This window comes from Protobothrops mucrosquamatus, unplaced genomic scaffold, assembly GCF_001527695.2.
Source record: "Protobothrops mucrosquamatus isolate PMUCROS unplaced genomic scaffold, P.Mucros_1.0 scaffold1020, whole genome shotgun sequence".
NCBI classification, from domain to species: domain Eukaryota; kingdom Metazoa; phylum Chordata; class Lepidosauria; order Squamata; family Viperidae; genus Protobothrops; species Protobothrops mucrosquamatus.
Window position 1 is genome coordinate 188,165 of NW_015387256.1, and position 13,449 is coordinate 201,613.

Consider the following 13,449-nt stretch of genomic DNA (forward strand, 5'->3'; position numbering starts at 1 on the left):
TTAAATTTGGATTTCAATATTATGTATTCCTGATTTCATAAAAAGAATTTGTCTGAGGCCCACAGTTAAACTTCAGAATCATTAGTTATTAGTTTATAAATTACACACACACACACAAACACACACACACACATCAACCTACATAGATACTATTTCTGAATACAGTTTAAAGTAGTTTACATGATTTTTTTTTCTTTTAACCCAGCTGTCAGTCAATGACCAAATAAAAAAAAGAGATTTGATCACTCTTTATTGAATTCTTGGACAGAATTTTCCAACAGGCCTTTGCTGTGAGGCCCTGTACAAGGATGCAACAGTAGACTCCTTTAGGAAAGGCAGTTCTCAAAACGTTCGTGTCCCGGGTCATGTAGGACCTTAAAGAATAAAAATTATTTTCTGGAATTATGCCTAAAAGCAAATTGGCAGCCCCATGTAACTGGCACAAAATTAGCTGAATAGGCACCTGTTTCTAACCCTTGATGCAAGATGGACAGCTGTGTGCTACCAAGTTGCTGCTTCTGAGTGCTTCAACAAAGGCACTCTCACGTAGAGTGAATTGCAGTGTGGAAATCAAATGCTATGGCAGTCGGGACTGATGTAGAACATTCTGTCCTTTACAACTGGTGTGGGCAGTGGGCAGTGGGGGAGCTGCAGTTGGAAAACAACATTTCTATCAACAGCTTTTAACTGCTTTTCAGAAAAATAAGTACCAGGGCCAGGTTGCGGCCAAGGTTTTCACCTAATCAGAAGGAATTACAGAGGTTCTCCGGTTTAACGGAGATGTATTTCTTCTGAAAAGTTGGCATTCATCACAAGAATGATTTACCATATTGTCTGGATTCATTTTCAACCTTTTTTTTTAAACACATCCCCTTGTCTGTAGCTTCCAAACACGTTTTAAGGCAGAGAGATGCTCTTCATTTCTTATGTACGTAGGTACATATTTGCCCATCATGCGATTCCCAAAGCACAATAGAAAGGTAAAAAAAAAAAAAAAGCAAGCGAAAGAAATTAAAGGCAAAAAAGAACAAATAAGTCTATTTTACAACAATACCAATCACTGTACCCCTGAAAACCTTTTTATTACAGGTAGTCCTTGACTTAACCACAATTGAACCCAAGATTTCTTTTGCTAAGTGAGACATTTCTTAAGTGAGTCATTTCTTAAGTGAGTTTTGTCCCCTTTTACGACCTTTCTTGCCACAGTTGTTAAGTGAATCACTGCAGTTGTTAAATTACTAACATATTTGTTAAGGTCTATCTGGCTTCTCCTTTGACTTTGCTTGTTAGGAGGTTGCAAAAAGTGACCGCATGATCCCAGGACACTACAACTGTATGTGTCATATGAATCCGTTAGCGAACACCTGACTTTTGATCGCAAGAACAAGGGGATGCTGTAAAGGTTCTAAGTGTGAAAAATGGTCCTAAGTCACTTTTTCAGTGCCTTCGTAACTTCAAACAATCGCTAAACGAACTGTTGTAAGTCAGGGAATATCTGTACTGAGAATATGAACCAGATGAATATCTTCAGTAAGTTAAGAGCACCAACTTGAAGGTTAGGGATTTTTTTTTAAATAGATTGAGGCTTCACACAGGTTTAAAACGCTTGTTTGTCCAGAATTACCTCTAGAAAATGGTCTTCATTATGAACAAAGTCATATTTATAGTATGATATTGGCTGACGATTCTGTTTCAGTTAGATCTGAGTTTTGAATAATGCTAATAAATACCTTATGAAAAGCAAAGAAGATAATATGGCATTAAGGAATAGTAGGTAATAAGTACTGGAAGTGGCATGCACTGTAACAAGTCTGTCGATAAGAAATGGGGGATGGGTGGATATTCAGAATAATCCAGATTCCAAGAAGTTTGTAACTAAGTTTTAATTAGAAAATGGCATAGTTAAGAGGCGGGCAAACTTACCTTGTAAGAAGGGAAAAGTATATTTGGAGCCTTTCATATTACTTATTCAAGAAAATTCTATTGCAAAACTACAAATACAATCTTGAATTCTGAGTTTTGCATGTTTTTGTGTAGTGTATATCTGTTTTAAGAAAATTAACATGTGTTAGAAATTTTATATAATGTCAAGAACATGCTTTGGACATTTTTAATATGGTTTATCTTAAAGGAAGACTTCTATTTAGTTACATGGTCAGTTTCAACTAGAATTTTATAACTGCAACTTGAAAATCATCTGAACTTTTATGTTAGAGAAAGAGAGACCCCATAATACTTTACAATAATTTTTTTTAAAAAAATAGCCGGAGCAGATAATCCTAGGACCTAAGGAATCCTTTACGATTTCCAGGTGCCTGGCCTTTTAAATAATTCCTAGTAAACCTATTAAACAAAAAAGAGCTAATAATCATTGAGTGAACTTTCCCCAGGGCCTGCCTTGGTTGTTATGATGGACTGCACACTGTTCACGAAAGTTTCTGATGGCCATCAGCGATTGTTTCTTCTTCCTGAGATAGTCTAATCAGCTTGAAAGGAGCAGCTGCTGTGTACTTGGCCTTTGTTCTCTGATTCGTGAAAAAGCATAAAATGAACATAGGAAGAAATTTTTCTCCCTTGGGAAAGAAGGAACTGGAACAAAGTTTGCATCCCAAATGCATGTACCAGATGCAAATTGTACCCTTTGTCTCAGCATGTACATTTAGGGTTGTTTTTTTTTGGCAAAGACGGGCTATGATAGGCTGTGGCTTTGCCAAGGCGAAGCAAATGATCTCAGTTATGTGTCTAGTTTCTCCAGCGGCCACTGCTACAGTGTCTAATAGGAGCACAGGACAGAACTTCCTTCATAGCGTCCCACTTATCAGGATTCTGCCTAGGGTATCCTAAATTAGGTTAAGGAGGCAAACTGTGCAGACCCAGCACGACAGGACTTATATCAAGCCAAAATAAAATAAAACAGTTTTCAGCACAGTAGTATTTCAGCACAGCTTACATATAGAGTGAAACTTTAAAAATCATGCATAAACGGAGAACCTCAGCAGATGAAAAATACCTCAAGACAGACTTTTTGGTTCTCCTTAAATTAATAATGATTTTTTTTAAAAAAAAGAATATGTTTTTGTATTTATGATCAGCCCCAGTGTCAGAGGCTTTTTGTACCCTAATGTTTCCTTTAAAGCATAATGAAGCATAGTTTAGTCTGATTCATTTGACATAAATCAGATACCAGGAAACACAGATTCTTCATTTAGCTTTTCTTGCTCCAGTGTGGGGATGGGAATTGGGGCTTAGTTGTTTTCTGGAGCAGATTGGAAATTATTCTTTACTTTAAAGTTGAGAGGTACTAAAATAGGCAGGCAGTCTGCCTTGGTTTGAGCTGATAGACTTGAAGGGGGGGGTTGTGTGTGTGTGAAAGAGAGAGAGAAAGGGAGAGAGGGAGGGAGGGAGGGAGAGAGAAAAGAACAACATAGTTGGAAGGGACTTTGGAGATCTTCTAGTCCAGGGGTCTTCAAACATGGCTCTTTTATGACTTGTGGACTTCAACTCCTAAAATTCCTCAGCCACCATGCTTGGCTGAAGAATTCTGGGAGTTGAAGTTCATAAGTCATAAAAGGGCCAAGTTTGAAGACCCCTGTTCTAGTCCAACCCCCTGCTCAGGCAGGAAACTCTATACTATTTCAGACAAATGGTTCTTCAGTCTCCTTAAAAACTTCCAGTGTTGGAGCATCTACAACTTCTGGAAGCAAGTTGTTAACTGATTAATTGTTCTGTCAGGAAATTTCTCCTTAATTCTAGGTTGCTTCTCTCCTTGAAGGAAGGAAGGAAAAGAAAGAACAGTTATGCACTTATACAGTGGTTCTCAACCTGTGGGTCGGGACCCCATTTGGGGTCGATCGACCATTTCACGGGGGTCGCCAAGCAAGGCTGTCCGCCAATTTTTTTGTCCGCCATTTTTTTCCCCTTTTCCGGCGGGTGCCTTACCTCCCTTGGGCTGGGCCAGCTGGTGGTCGGCCTGCTCCGTCTCTGCCGCTTGCCAGCTATGCCTCGGACGGCGCAGGGGGCGGAACCATGCATGCGCGGCGCTCCCGGGCAGGGAGTCCTCGACTTACGACCGGTTGGGTAGTCCTCGACTTACGACCGGTTTAGTCCTCGACTTACGACCGGTTTAGTCCTCGACTTACGACCGGTTGGGGTCGCGGCATTAAAAAGGTTGAGAACCACTGCACTTATATATGAATGACTGTGTTTATGTGTGAAAATGTGAACCCCAGTATCATGGTACAGGATCAATTCCACCCATACTAAAGACTTCTCCATCTCCAAAGTCAGTAAAGAGTGAATACAAAACAGTAGGAGGTTTGGTTTTAAAAGCCTTGAAAAGAAGACCCTAATATCCAAATAGAAGGAATTAATGCAGGCTTTCCAAATCTGACAGGATGAATTTGTGGGAGATCTGTTGAGCCTACCTATTTCTGCAGAGGGACACTTTAGACCAACATGCTCTCCATGATCCTGCATGTTTTGGGGAAAAACGGTGCAGAGTAAAATTAAGCAGTATACAATAGTCATAGAAGATGGCAGTGCATAATAAAGCATTATTGGTCACATTATCTGCAACTCATCCTTAGCAAAGTCAGGACACCTTGAACGGCTTATCTGGGATTTGTAAGAAATAGCGCAGTGCATTTTAGATTCTTTTTTAATTTGCTACTTGTCTCCCCGCCACCTCCCTTCATTTTTTGCTAGGTTCTCCCAAGGCAAACTTGTGGATTATTTACACATACCATATTCTATAATGAATATCCAGGCGGCTCGAGTGAATTGGATAAAATCATTAATGGAGGCGAGCTTTTTCTTACTGTTCTCCTTAATCCCGTAAGTATTACTTCAAGGACCAATGAACTGAACCCTTGCAGCAAAGAAAAGGCGGGATATAAACATGATGATTAAGTTAGAGATCCATTAGCTACTGAAAGGTTCTGGAGTTGATAAATTCTAGAGCTGAATAACTTTCAGAAAAGTATGTATATGTGTAGGAGAGGCTCTGTGTGTGTGTGTGTGTGTGTGTGTGTGTGTGTGTGTGTGTTTGGATGAATGGATAGATAGAAATGATTCTGAAATGATTCAGAAGCTGAAAAGGCTTTAGGCATAAGAGTTAAGCAAGAGCCATAAACAGTAATATCATTTCAATAATTCCCTGGTCAAAGTTTATTACATGGTATGGACACAGTGAAATAAGTTAAGTAAGGGTACAATTAGGAGTGCTGCCAAGCAAACATTTTTTTCCCCCTGAAATCAACAGAAATTAAAACTGGGAGAAACTGATTGAAGTTGGGAGTAAATTTAGAATAGATGAAAGCATTCTCTGACTCAGCATTTAATCCACTTATGGAATATACAGTAGTGGCCAAAATTGTGAAAACCTTTTGGGAAAAGTGTATTTTTGAGGTTTGAGGGCTAATAACACCACTTTTTTTTGGTAGTAGTACTATAAAATTATATATCGATGGAAAGATAATTTAATCAACAATGTAATGCAACAAAGTTTGTTCAATTATCTGTACCGTATTCTATGAAAAGTTATAGCCAAATAACCAGAAAAAGGAAGCACAACTTGCTTAGGTTGATATCAGGTAGCTTTCCTTCATCTGATTGTAGCCAGTGAGCATGAGTGTTTAGAGAGCCAATCAGGTGTCATCTTGTTTTGGCAATGAGCCAATCAGATCACAGTAGAATTCGTTAATTGATGTCATATATTGAAGCTGAGAGGAGGACATTTGTCAGTGTGTTATGTGATCGCTATCAAGTTGGTTGGGTTTTTTTGTGTTCTTTCATTTAGTGAGCTTGTAAAATGTAATCAAATTAAAGTAATGGTGCAAAGAGTTGACTGGTTCCCCAGAAAGCGATGTAAAATAGTATTATTAAGTGAACAAGGCTACAGTTGTAAAGAAATTAGAAGAAAAATTGGTGGAAACTTAACCAAAGGTGGCATTTCTACTGTACACTTTCCCCAAAGCTTTCCACAATTTTGGCCACTACTGTAATACCACAAGGTGTGCTAATAAGCTTGGATACTTTTTAAAAGGGCAGAAATGGTTCCCAGGTGCACTGTTCTTTGTAGAAAATATGGTAGGTAAATAGTAAAGGAGAATCTTTTTTTAAAAAAATTAAAGTGAATTAACAGAAGATATGCCTTGTATTGTTGAAGGATAGTTTACTTCTTTTCCTAAATATAAAGATTTTTTCTTCTTCATCATGTCTACATTTTTAAACTTCTTTGGGATGTTTGGCTAATACAGAGGTCCCCAACCTTTTGGGCACCAGGGACCGGTTCTGTGGAGAGAGGTTTTTCCGCAGACAGGAGAGTGTGTGGTTTTGTGTGCTGCCTGCATTTCACAAATGGGGCTTTGCTTGCTTGTGTGGCCTGATTGCTGGCATGCCGCGGCCCGGTACAGTCCATGGATCGGGGGTTGAGGACCTCTGGGCTAGTGGATTAAAACGTTATGGCCCTTAATGCAGGAAAGCATTTTTTGTGGTTTTTAGTTAGTTCATATACATTTTTTTTGTTCATCTGCAAATAAATGTTTAGTGTTTCACTGCAAAAAATCCCTGAATACTATGGTAATTATTCTGATCTATTGGTTTCCTCCCCCCTCTCTTCTTCCCTCCCCTGCACAGATCAGTATCTTTATGACTCACCTCTCCAATTATGGAAATGACCGTCTGGGTTTGTACACCTTTAGACATTTGGTCCGTTTTCTGAACTCCTGGACTAACTTGAAGTTACAGACATTGCCACCTGTGCAGCTGGCACAGAAGTATTTCCAGATATTCTCTGAAGAAAAAGACCCCCTTTGGCAGGTGTGCATTAACTGCCTCCCTGGGCCTGCATTGCAAAATTTCCACTGTGTTTTACTGTTTTGTCTCTTCCTTGGTTTGAAAATCTGGACAAGTAGTTGCCTGTTATATAATACTCAGTTCAATTCAGTTAATTGCGGCCATAGACCAGCAGGATACTTAATACTCCCCAGGAAGAGTGGCAGATGTGAAATAACGTTCTGTGAAATGTGTAGCGGATGGGGACTTGCAACAGTATTCAGGAGAGTTGCTTCTTTCTATCCGATGAGCAACAAATCTCATCCGGTCACCCCTTTCAGTTGTACATCTGATTAGAAAAAGAGTATTCTGATAATTAGATCTCAGTATTGGTCCCCTGGAGAAGGGAGAGCCTGGTTTTGAAATATATATATATGTATATTTTCTTTTAAGAGGGGGAAAGTCATAAAAAAAACCCTATAGCTTCCGAAGTATGGAGCAGACCCAGCACAGTAGTGAAGTAAAAGATGGTATCTTCCTTCCTTCCTTAAAACTTACAACCACAATGGAGGCCAAAATTTCTGTCGCTAAGCAAGGCAGTTGCTAAGTGAGTTTTGCCTGATTTTACGGCCTTAGTACCCTACAGTTACTAAGCGAATCATGAGGGTGTTAAGCAAATCTGGCTTCTCCCATTGACTTTGCTTGGTGGAAGCCAGCTGGGAAGATTACAATCGGTGATCACATGAGCCCAGGGCAGTGCAACTGTCGTAAATACAGTTGCCAAGTGCCCAAAATTTGATCACATGGGGATGCTACAACAGTCATAAGGATGAAAAACAACCATAAGCCTCCTTTTTTCTGTGCTGTTGTAACTTCAAACAGTGACTAAATGAATGGTTGTAAGTCAAGGACTACCTCTACTTGAAATTGCTGGCTTTTGAGAGAGCTCTTCAGTAAGAGCAGTTGGGCTATAAAAACCCTGTTCCCCTGGATGCCCTGGCTGATTCCCAGCATGTGGTCATGTTTTAGGATCCTTGTGAGGATAAGCGCCACAAGGACATTTGGTCCAAAGAGAAGACCTGCGACCGGTTCCCCAAGCTGCTAATTATTGGTCCTCAGAAGACAGGTATGGTAGTAGCTGATGTCTGCTGTATGCTTAAATATATTATCCCAATGATTAGATTACAGTATCATTTTAAACCATAATATATGAAGTAAGCCACAATTGACTGACCCTGTACAATCCACTACTCCAAAACTTAACAAATCATCTCAAGGTGTATTTATTAGAATAAGCAGTTTAATAGTCTTCAACTTATTGTCAGGGTAAGGAGAATTGGCTGTTTCAAGTAATGGTGAGTAAAATTTGTGAGCCATTGAACAGTTATTGTTGGTGCCATTTGTCATTACCCATGATTCATGGTTCAATATAGGAAACTGGGATAAAATAAATGAAAAAAAACCTTATCCTTTTACCTGAATTTATTTTAGAGAGAGATTTTTTTTTTTACAATGGCAATGTAATTCTTCCTCAGAGTTGGAGAAGCCACTGCCAAAAACATTTAATATAATTGGAAATCTGTTAATATTTAGACTAAGTCTACAAGGCTGACAGAAATAGAAAATATAGGTTAAAGACTCAGGCTTTACACGAGAAGCTTTTTTCTTGCCTGTGAGATGACAGCCGTTTAAAAGGCCATTTACTCATGTAGTAGGATAAAATATCATATATGCCGTAGTTAAGAAATGCACTGGGGTTAGTATTGGTGTTTAACATTTTTTTATTGAGGACTGAACATATCGAGTCTGCTTATCCCTAGAAATATCTCGATCTGTATTTCTCAACCTCAGCAACTTTAAAGTCCTGTGGACTTTAACTCCCAGAATTCTCCGTCCAGCATGCTGGCCAGAGAATGCCAGGAACTGAAATCCACACACCTCAACATTGCTGAGGTTGAGAAACGGCGATCAAGAGTGTAAAATTCTGACAGAAGATTGACCGAAAAGCAGTTTTTTTTAGCTCTTTGTCCCCCTGCCCCATTTCTTCTCTTCCTCCTTGAAAGGTACCACTGCCCTCTATCTCTTCCTTGGGATGCACCCTGACCTGAGCAGTAACTATCCCAGCTCGGAGACCTTTGAAGAGATCCAGTTCTTCAACGGACATAATTACCACAAGGGCATTGACTGGTAGGCTTCATTTTGTAGCAACTCTTGTGGTGGGGTGAGTGGATGAGGAACTGTCCTTCCAGTTATATTTTGGCGCATAAGTGACACTGCAAAGGAACGAAGGAACAGCCTGTAATTCTTCTAATCTATTTTGCTGGAATGTTCTGAAAACCAAACAGATATCTAGCAAGCAAGGGGCAAGCTTCCCTTCGAATTTAGATTTGTGGAAGAAATACACATATTTAGCTTCTAAGGTTTGTTTAATTAATTAATTAATTTTATTTGCCACCCATCTCATTTCGAAGCAACTCTGGGCATCTTACAGCGGAAAATATTAAAATCATCAAAAGTGAATATTCCTAACACAATAAACTAAAGTACAAGCAAAGTAAAATCGTAGTTACAAGATGGGGAAGGAGGGAGCCAGATGCACGGGGTGGGGGGAGGAGGTGGGGGAGGTGGGATTGACTCTTAATTAATCAACCACCTCCAGTGTGATATCCCCCGTTGGTACCCCAAGCCATCTGGCAGAACCTAAGGCTCTTGGGGAAGGTCAGAAGGTCTCCCCTCAAGGGGTAAGATACTCCAAAGGGGCAGGAGCCAGGTTGCTTCTTCTACTTTGTCAGCCAACCATCTCTGTAAGCCTGAAACACAGAATCGTTACACAGGTTTTATCTGATTCCCGCACCAGGTTTCTGCAGTGATGCCTTGTAAACATGTGTTAATTCTACTGGGCTAAGGTGTGAATGAGGAAAACAGGATTTTGTGTTTCATGTCTGTTGTAACGTTTCCCCCTCCTTTCTCAAAATGTACTATTCATTCCTATCTGTTTGCTTGGGAGGAACGGTGTTCAACAGCTGGTCTGTTTGTTTTGTGTTCATTGGTTCATGCTGCATTTGCCGTATGCTTAATCTTTTCCATAAATGTAATAAACTGCAGTCTGTTAATTCTTTGATCCAGAAGAATGCTTCATTGGTTGTTCAGGCTTAAGTTCTAAAATCAGCTACATTCTAATGACTGTCTTGACTAATACGGTTTGGGGCTGGAAAGAAACCTTTGATGTGTCTTAATCCTTGTTCTGTTTAAAGTGGCATAAACAATTGACATTGAGGAAGAATCTGAAACTATTTCTGCATTGCTTCACCCAATCTATTTTTCCCTTTCTGCTGCTGGTTTTTTTTTTAAGGTATATGGAGTTTTTCCCCATTCCTTCCAACACTACTTCTGATTTCTATTTTGAGAAGAGTGCCAATTACTTTGATTCAGAAGTCACGCCAAGGCGGGCTGCTGCACTGCTTTCCAAGGCAAAAGTAATCACCATCCTCATCAATCCTGCAGATCGGGCCTACTCTTGGTATCAGGTAAGCTGCTCCATGCTGGTGTTGTCTTCTTGACCTAAAGCACTACACATTAGTGGAAAGGCAAGCGTAGATATTAAACATAATAACAGCAGCTCTTATGTCTTTAGAGAAGCTCTTCCTGCCTGCTCACCAGTCTGCAAGGCTCTCTGAAGCAACAATTTCCCTTTACTGTTAGAATTCAGCTTTCTAGATTGTTGTGCCTCAATTTTTTCCTAGATCTCATGTGTCTTCCTCTCCTTCCTCCACTTTCCTCTTTCTTGTTTCCTTTCTGCTTCTTTGAATGTCTCTTGTTCCTCTTCAGCAGAGGGCTGTCAATTGTTTTTTCTTCTTCTTCTTCTTCTTAATAGCATCAACGGGCACATGATGATCCAGTTGCCCTGAAGTACACCTTTCATGAGGTGATTACAGCTGGACCTGAAACCTCTCAGAAGCTTCGGACTTTACAGAACCGTTGCCTAGTACCAGGGTGGTATGCTACCCATATTGAACGCTGGTTGAATAATTTCCATGCCAATCAGGTAAGCAAGTCATGAATCTTTAGTTTTACCTTCTCAAAAAACAAAATGGAGAGGGGGTTCAATGAAGCCGAATGTTTATATACACAACCATATATTCAGTGCTCTTTGTTTCTTATGGAAGATGCATATGTTTTCTGGAATGTTGGAATTCACTGTATGTGGATTCCACCTGGCTCTGAAAAGTCGGTAAAGAGATTCCCTGAGAATTGGATGAAACGTTTAGTTCCTTCCAATGGTAATTATTGTTATCCTGTGAGATCAGTTAAGAATAGGACAAAAAAAAAATCACCATGCTTGTGTTTTATTTTGAAGTGAAGGGAATGAGAGATGCAGCTGTGTACTTTGTCAGCTGGCCAATGTCAGAATGTATTAAAAATTCTATTACTCCAACATTATCTTTCATGGTTTTTATAACATTAAGAAAGAAATCCATTAATGACATGGTGAACATTTCCAAGAAAACTTGCTTCTGGCCACAAAATGCAGATCTCTTTCATGGGTTGATACAGTACTTAAAAAGCAGGCGATTATTACATCCTGTGACAACTGTAGTCGGTATTGCAACTTAGAGTCAGCATATATGCAGGCCCAAGTTTACAGTCATGGGGATAGTAAGCAGTTCGCCAGAGACAGATAACATTCTGGTCATTCATTCTTTCATTCATTCATTCATCATTCATTCATTCATTCATTCATTCATTCATTCATTCATTCAATAAATCAATTAAATTTATATGCTGCCCATCTCACCATCGAGCGACTCTGGGTGGCTTGCAACAGATAAAAACAAGAATATAAAAATATTAAAACAATTAAAATTAACAGAAGTTGGCTAAACTGGGAACCGGTACATGAGTAAGATGGAGGTGGGATCTTCTTAGTCCATTAGTCACTTCCAGCATGGAATGCCCCCATCAGGGCCCCAAGCCAGTCTACAGAACCAGGTTTTGAAGGTCTTTCAGAAAACCAAGAGGGTGGGGATGGATCTCGCCTCCAGAACATCTTTTAAAGATCTCGTGTAGAATAAAGCCAAGCAAGTGAGCCCTACAAATATTCCCAGTTAAAAACATAGGCCATGATTGTATTTAGAAAGCAATCTGGCATTTTCTCAGTAATATATTGTGCCACAGAAGCTAGAGTGAAAGAGGAAGGGAAATACTTTTTAAATGATACAACAGGAGCAAGATGCTGATGGTTGTTCGTGGAGGAGCAGCAGAGACTCAGCTGTGGAGCAACAGAAATCTCAGTCTTCACCTCCCACGAAAGGGAAGAAACCTCAAAATAAATTGCTAGCACCTCTTTGTGCATGAAACAGTTGCTAAGGGAAAAAGAAACGAAGCAGCCTGGATGTTCACATATTTGTTCTGTCATTGCTTCGTTTTGCATACAACCATACGGTAAGCTCGATATATTCAGTGAAACTGTATGGAAGAAAAATCTGGTCATGCAGTACAAGGATATCTAAGGCCAACAAGCCAATTTTCCCCTGCAAAAATGAATATATGCCACCTGATACTCAGGAGCTGGGAGAAACAGGCATTCTGTAGGACAGATATGTCAAACTCGCAACATCACATGATGTCGCGCAACGTATCGGGACGGTTTTGCCATTGCTGGCAATGGGGTGGGTGCGGCTTCTGGATGACGCGTCCGGCCTGTGGGCCGGCAGTTTGACACCCCTGCTGTAGGAGATGACCAGGCTGATTCTGAGGGAGGGATCAAATGCATCATCAGTCATGAGTCCCTTCGTGTCCACAAGAGATCTAAATCCAGCCCACCTTGAATTCCTTATCTACCGCCAAATTGCTTTGACCATTAGTAGTTCAGATTCTTAGAGAGAGCTTAAGCTTGTAATCATTTTTTATACTCATCTGAACTACCTGGATCTCCTGACTTCTTTAGTGTCTGACACATTCCTAACAATGAGAAAGCAGATTGCCTACAAACCCTGCAGGTCTTTATGGTGACAAAACAAGGTACCTATTTTTAGTTATTTGGGGGGTCATTGTAGATGAAATGGAAATAAATTAACTCAGATGTTGAATCCAAATTGTGACATAAAAATAACTGGAGTAGTCCAAAAACCCATGTGGAAGTGCCTTAATAATAAACTAAATAAAATGCAAAACATTTCAAATTGGAAAACTAATGACATAAATAATCTAGCTCAGAGTGTTGGCTGAAGTAACCTCACTGAATTTAGGATTTTACTGAAAATCTTTTGGACAGAAACCAGGAAAGCACATAAAGTTTCTTTGGGGTCTGAAATCTAATCTATAAGCATGGGGTCTCTTGAGTTTCTAGACCCGAGATGGATAACTATGTTTCAACATCTTCATCAACGATCTGGACGAGGGGATATTTGGGGAACTCATCAAATTTGCAGATGACACCAAGCTGGCAGGAATAGCCAACACTCCAGAAGACAGGCTTAGGATACAGGAGGACCTGGACAGACTTGAACATTGGGCGCTATCTAACAAAATGAAATTCAATGGTGAAAAAAGTAAGGTTCTACATTTAGGCAAGAAAAACCAAATGTACAGGTATAGTATAGGGGGTACCTTGCTCAATAGTAGTAACTGTGAGAGGGATCTCGGAGTCCTAGTGGACAATCACTTAAATATGAA

At 39.8% G+C, this 13,449-nt stretch overlaps 1 protein-coding gene across 1 annotated transcript in view; it reads left to right on the top strand.

The window, feature by feature from the left end:
• The window catches only part of NDST1 (N-deacetylase and N-sulfotransferase 1), a 33,318-nt gene that overhangs the window by 13,521 nt on the left and 6,348 nt on the right, over positions 1–13,449 (top strand). The window contains exons 6-11 of the mRNA XM_015819932.1: positions 4,705–4,833; positions 6,637–6,819; positions 7,804–7,900; positions 8,838–8,961; positions 10,127–10,301; positions 10,649–10,819. Of these exons, the coding sequence (XP_015675418.1) occupies positions 4,705–4,833; positions 6,637–6,819; positions 7,804–7,900; positions 8,838–8,961; positions 10,127–10,301; positions 10,649–10,819 (879 nt within the window). The remainder of the gene's footprint in view (positions 1–4,704; positions 4,834–6,636; positions 6,820–7,803; positions 7,901–8,837; positions 8,962–10,126; positions 10,302–10,648; positions 10,820–13,449) is intronic.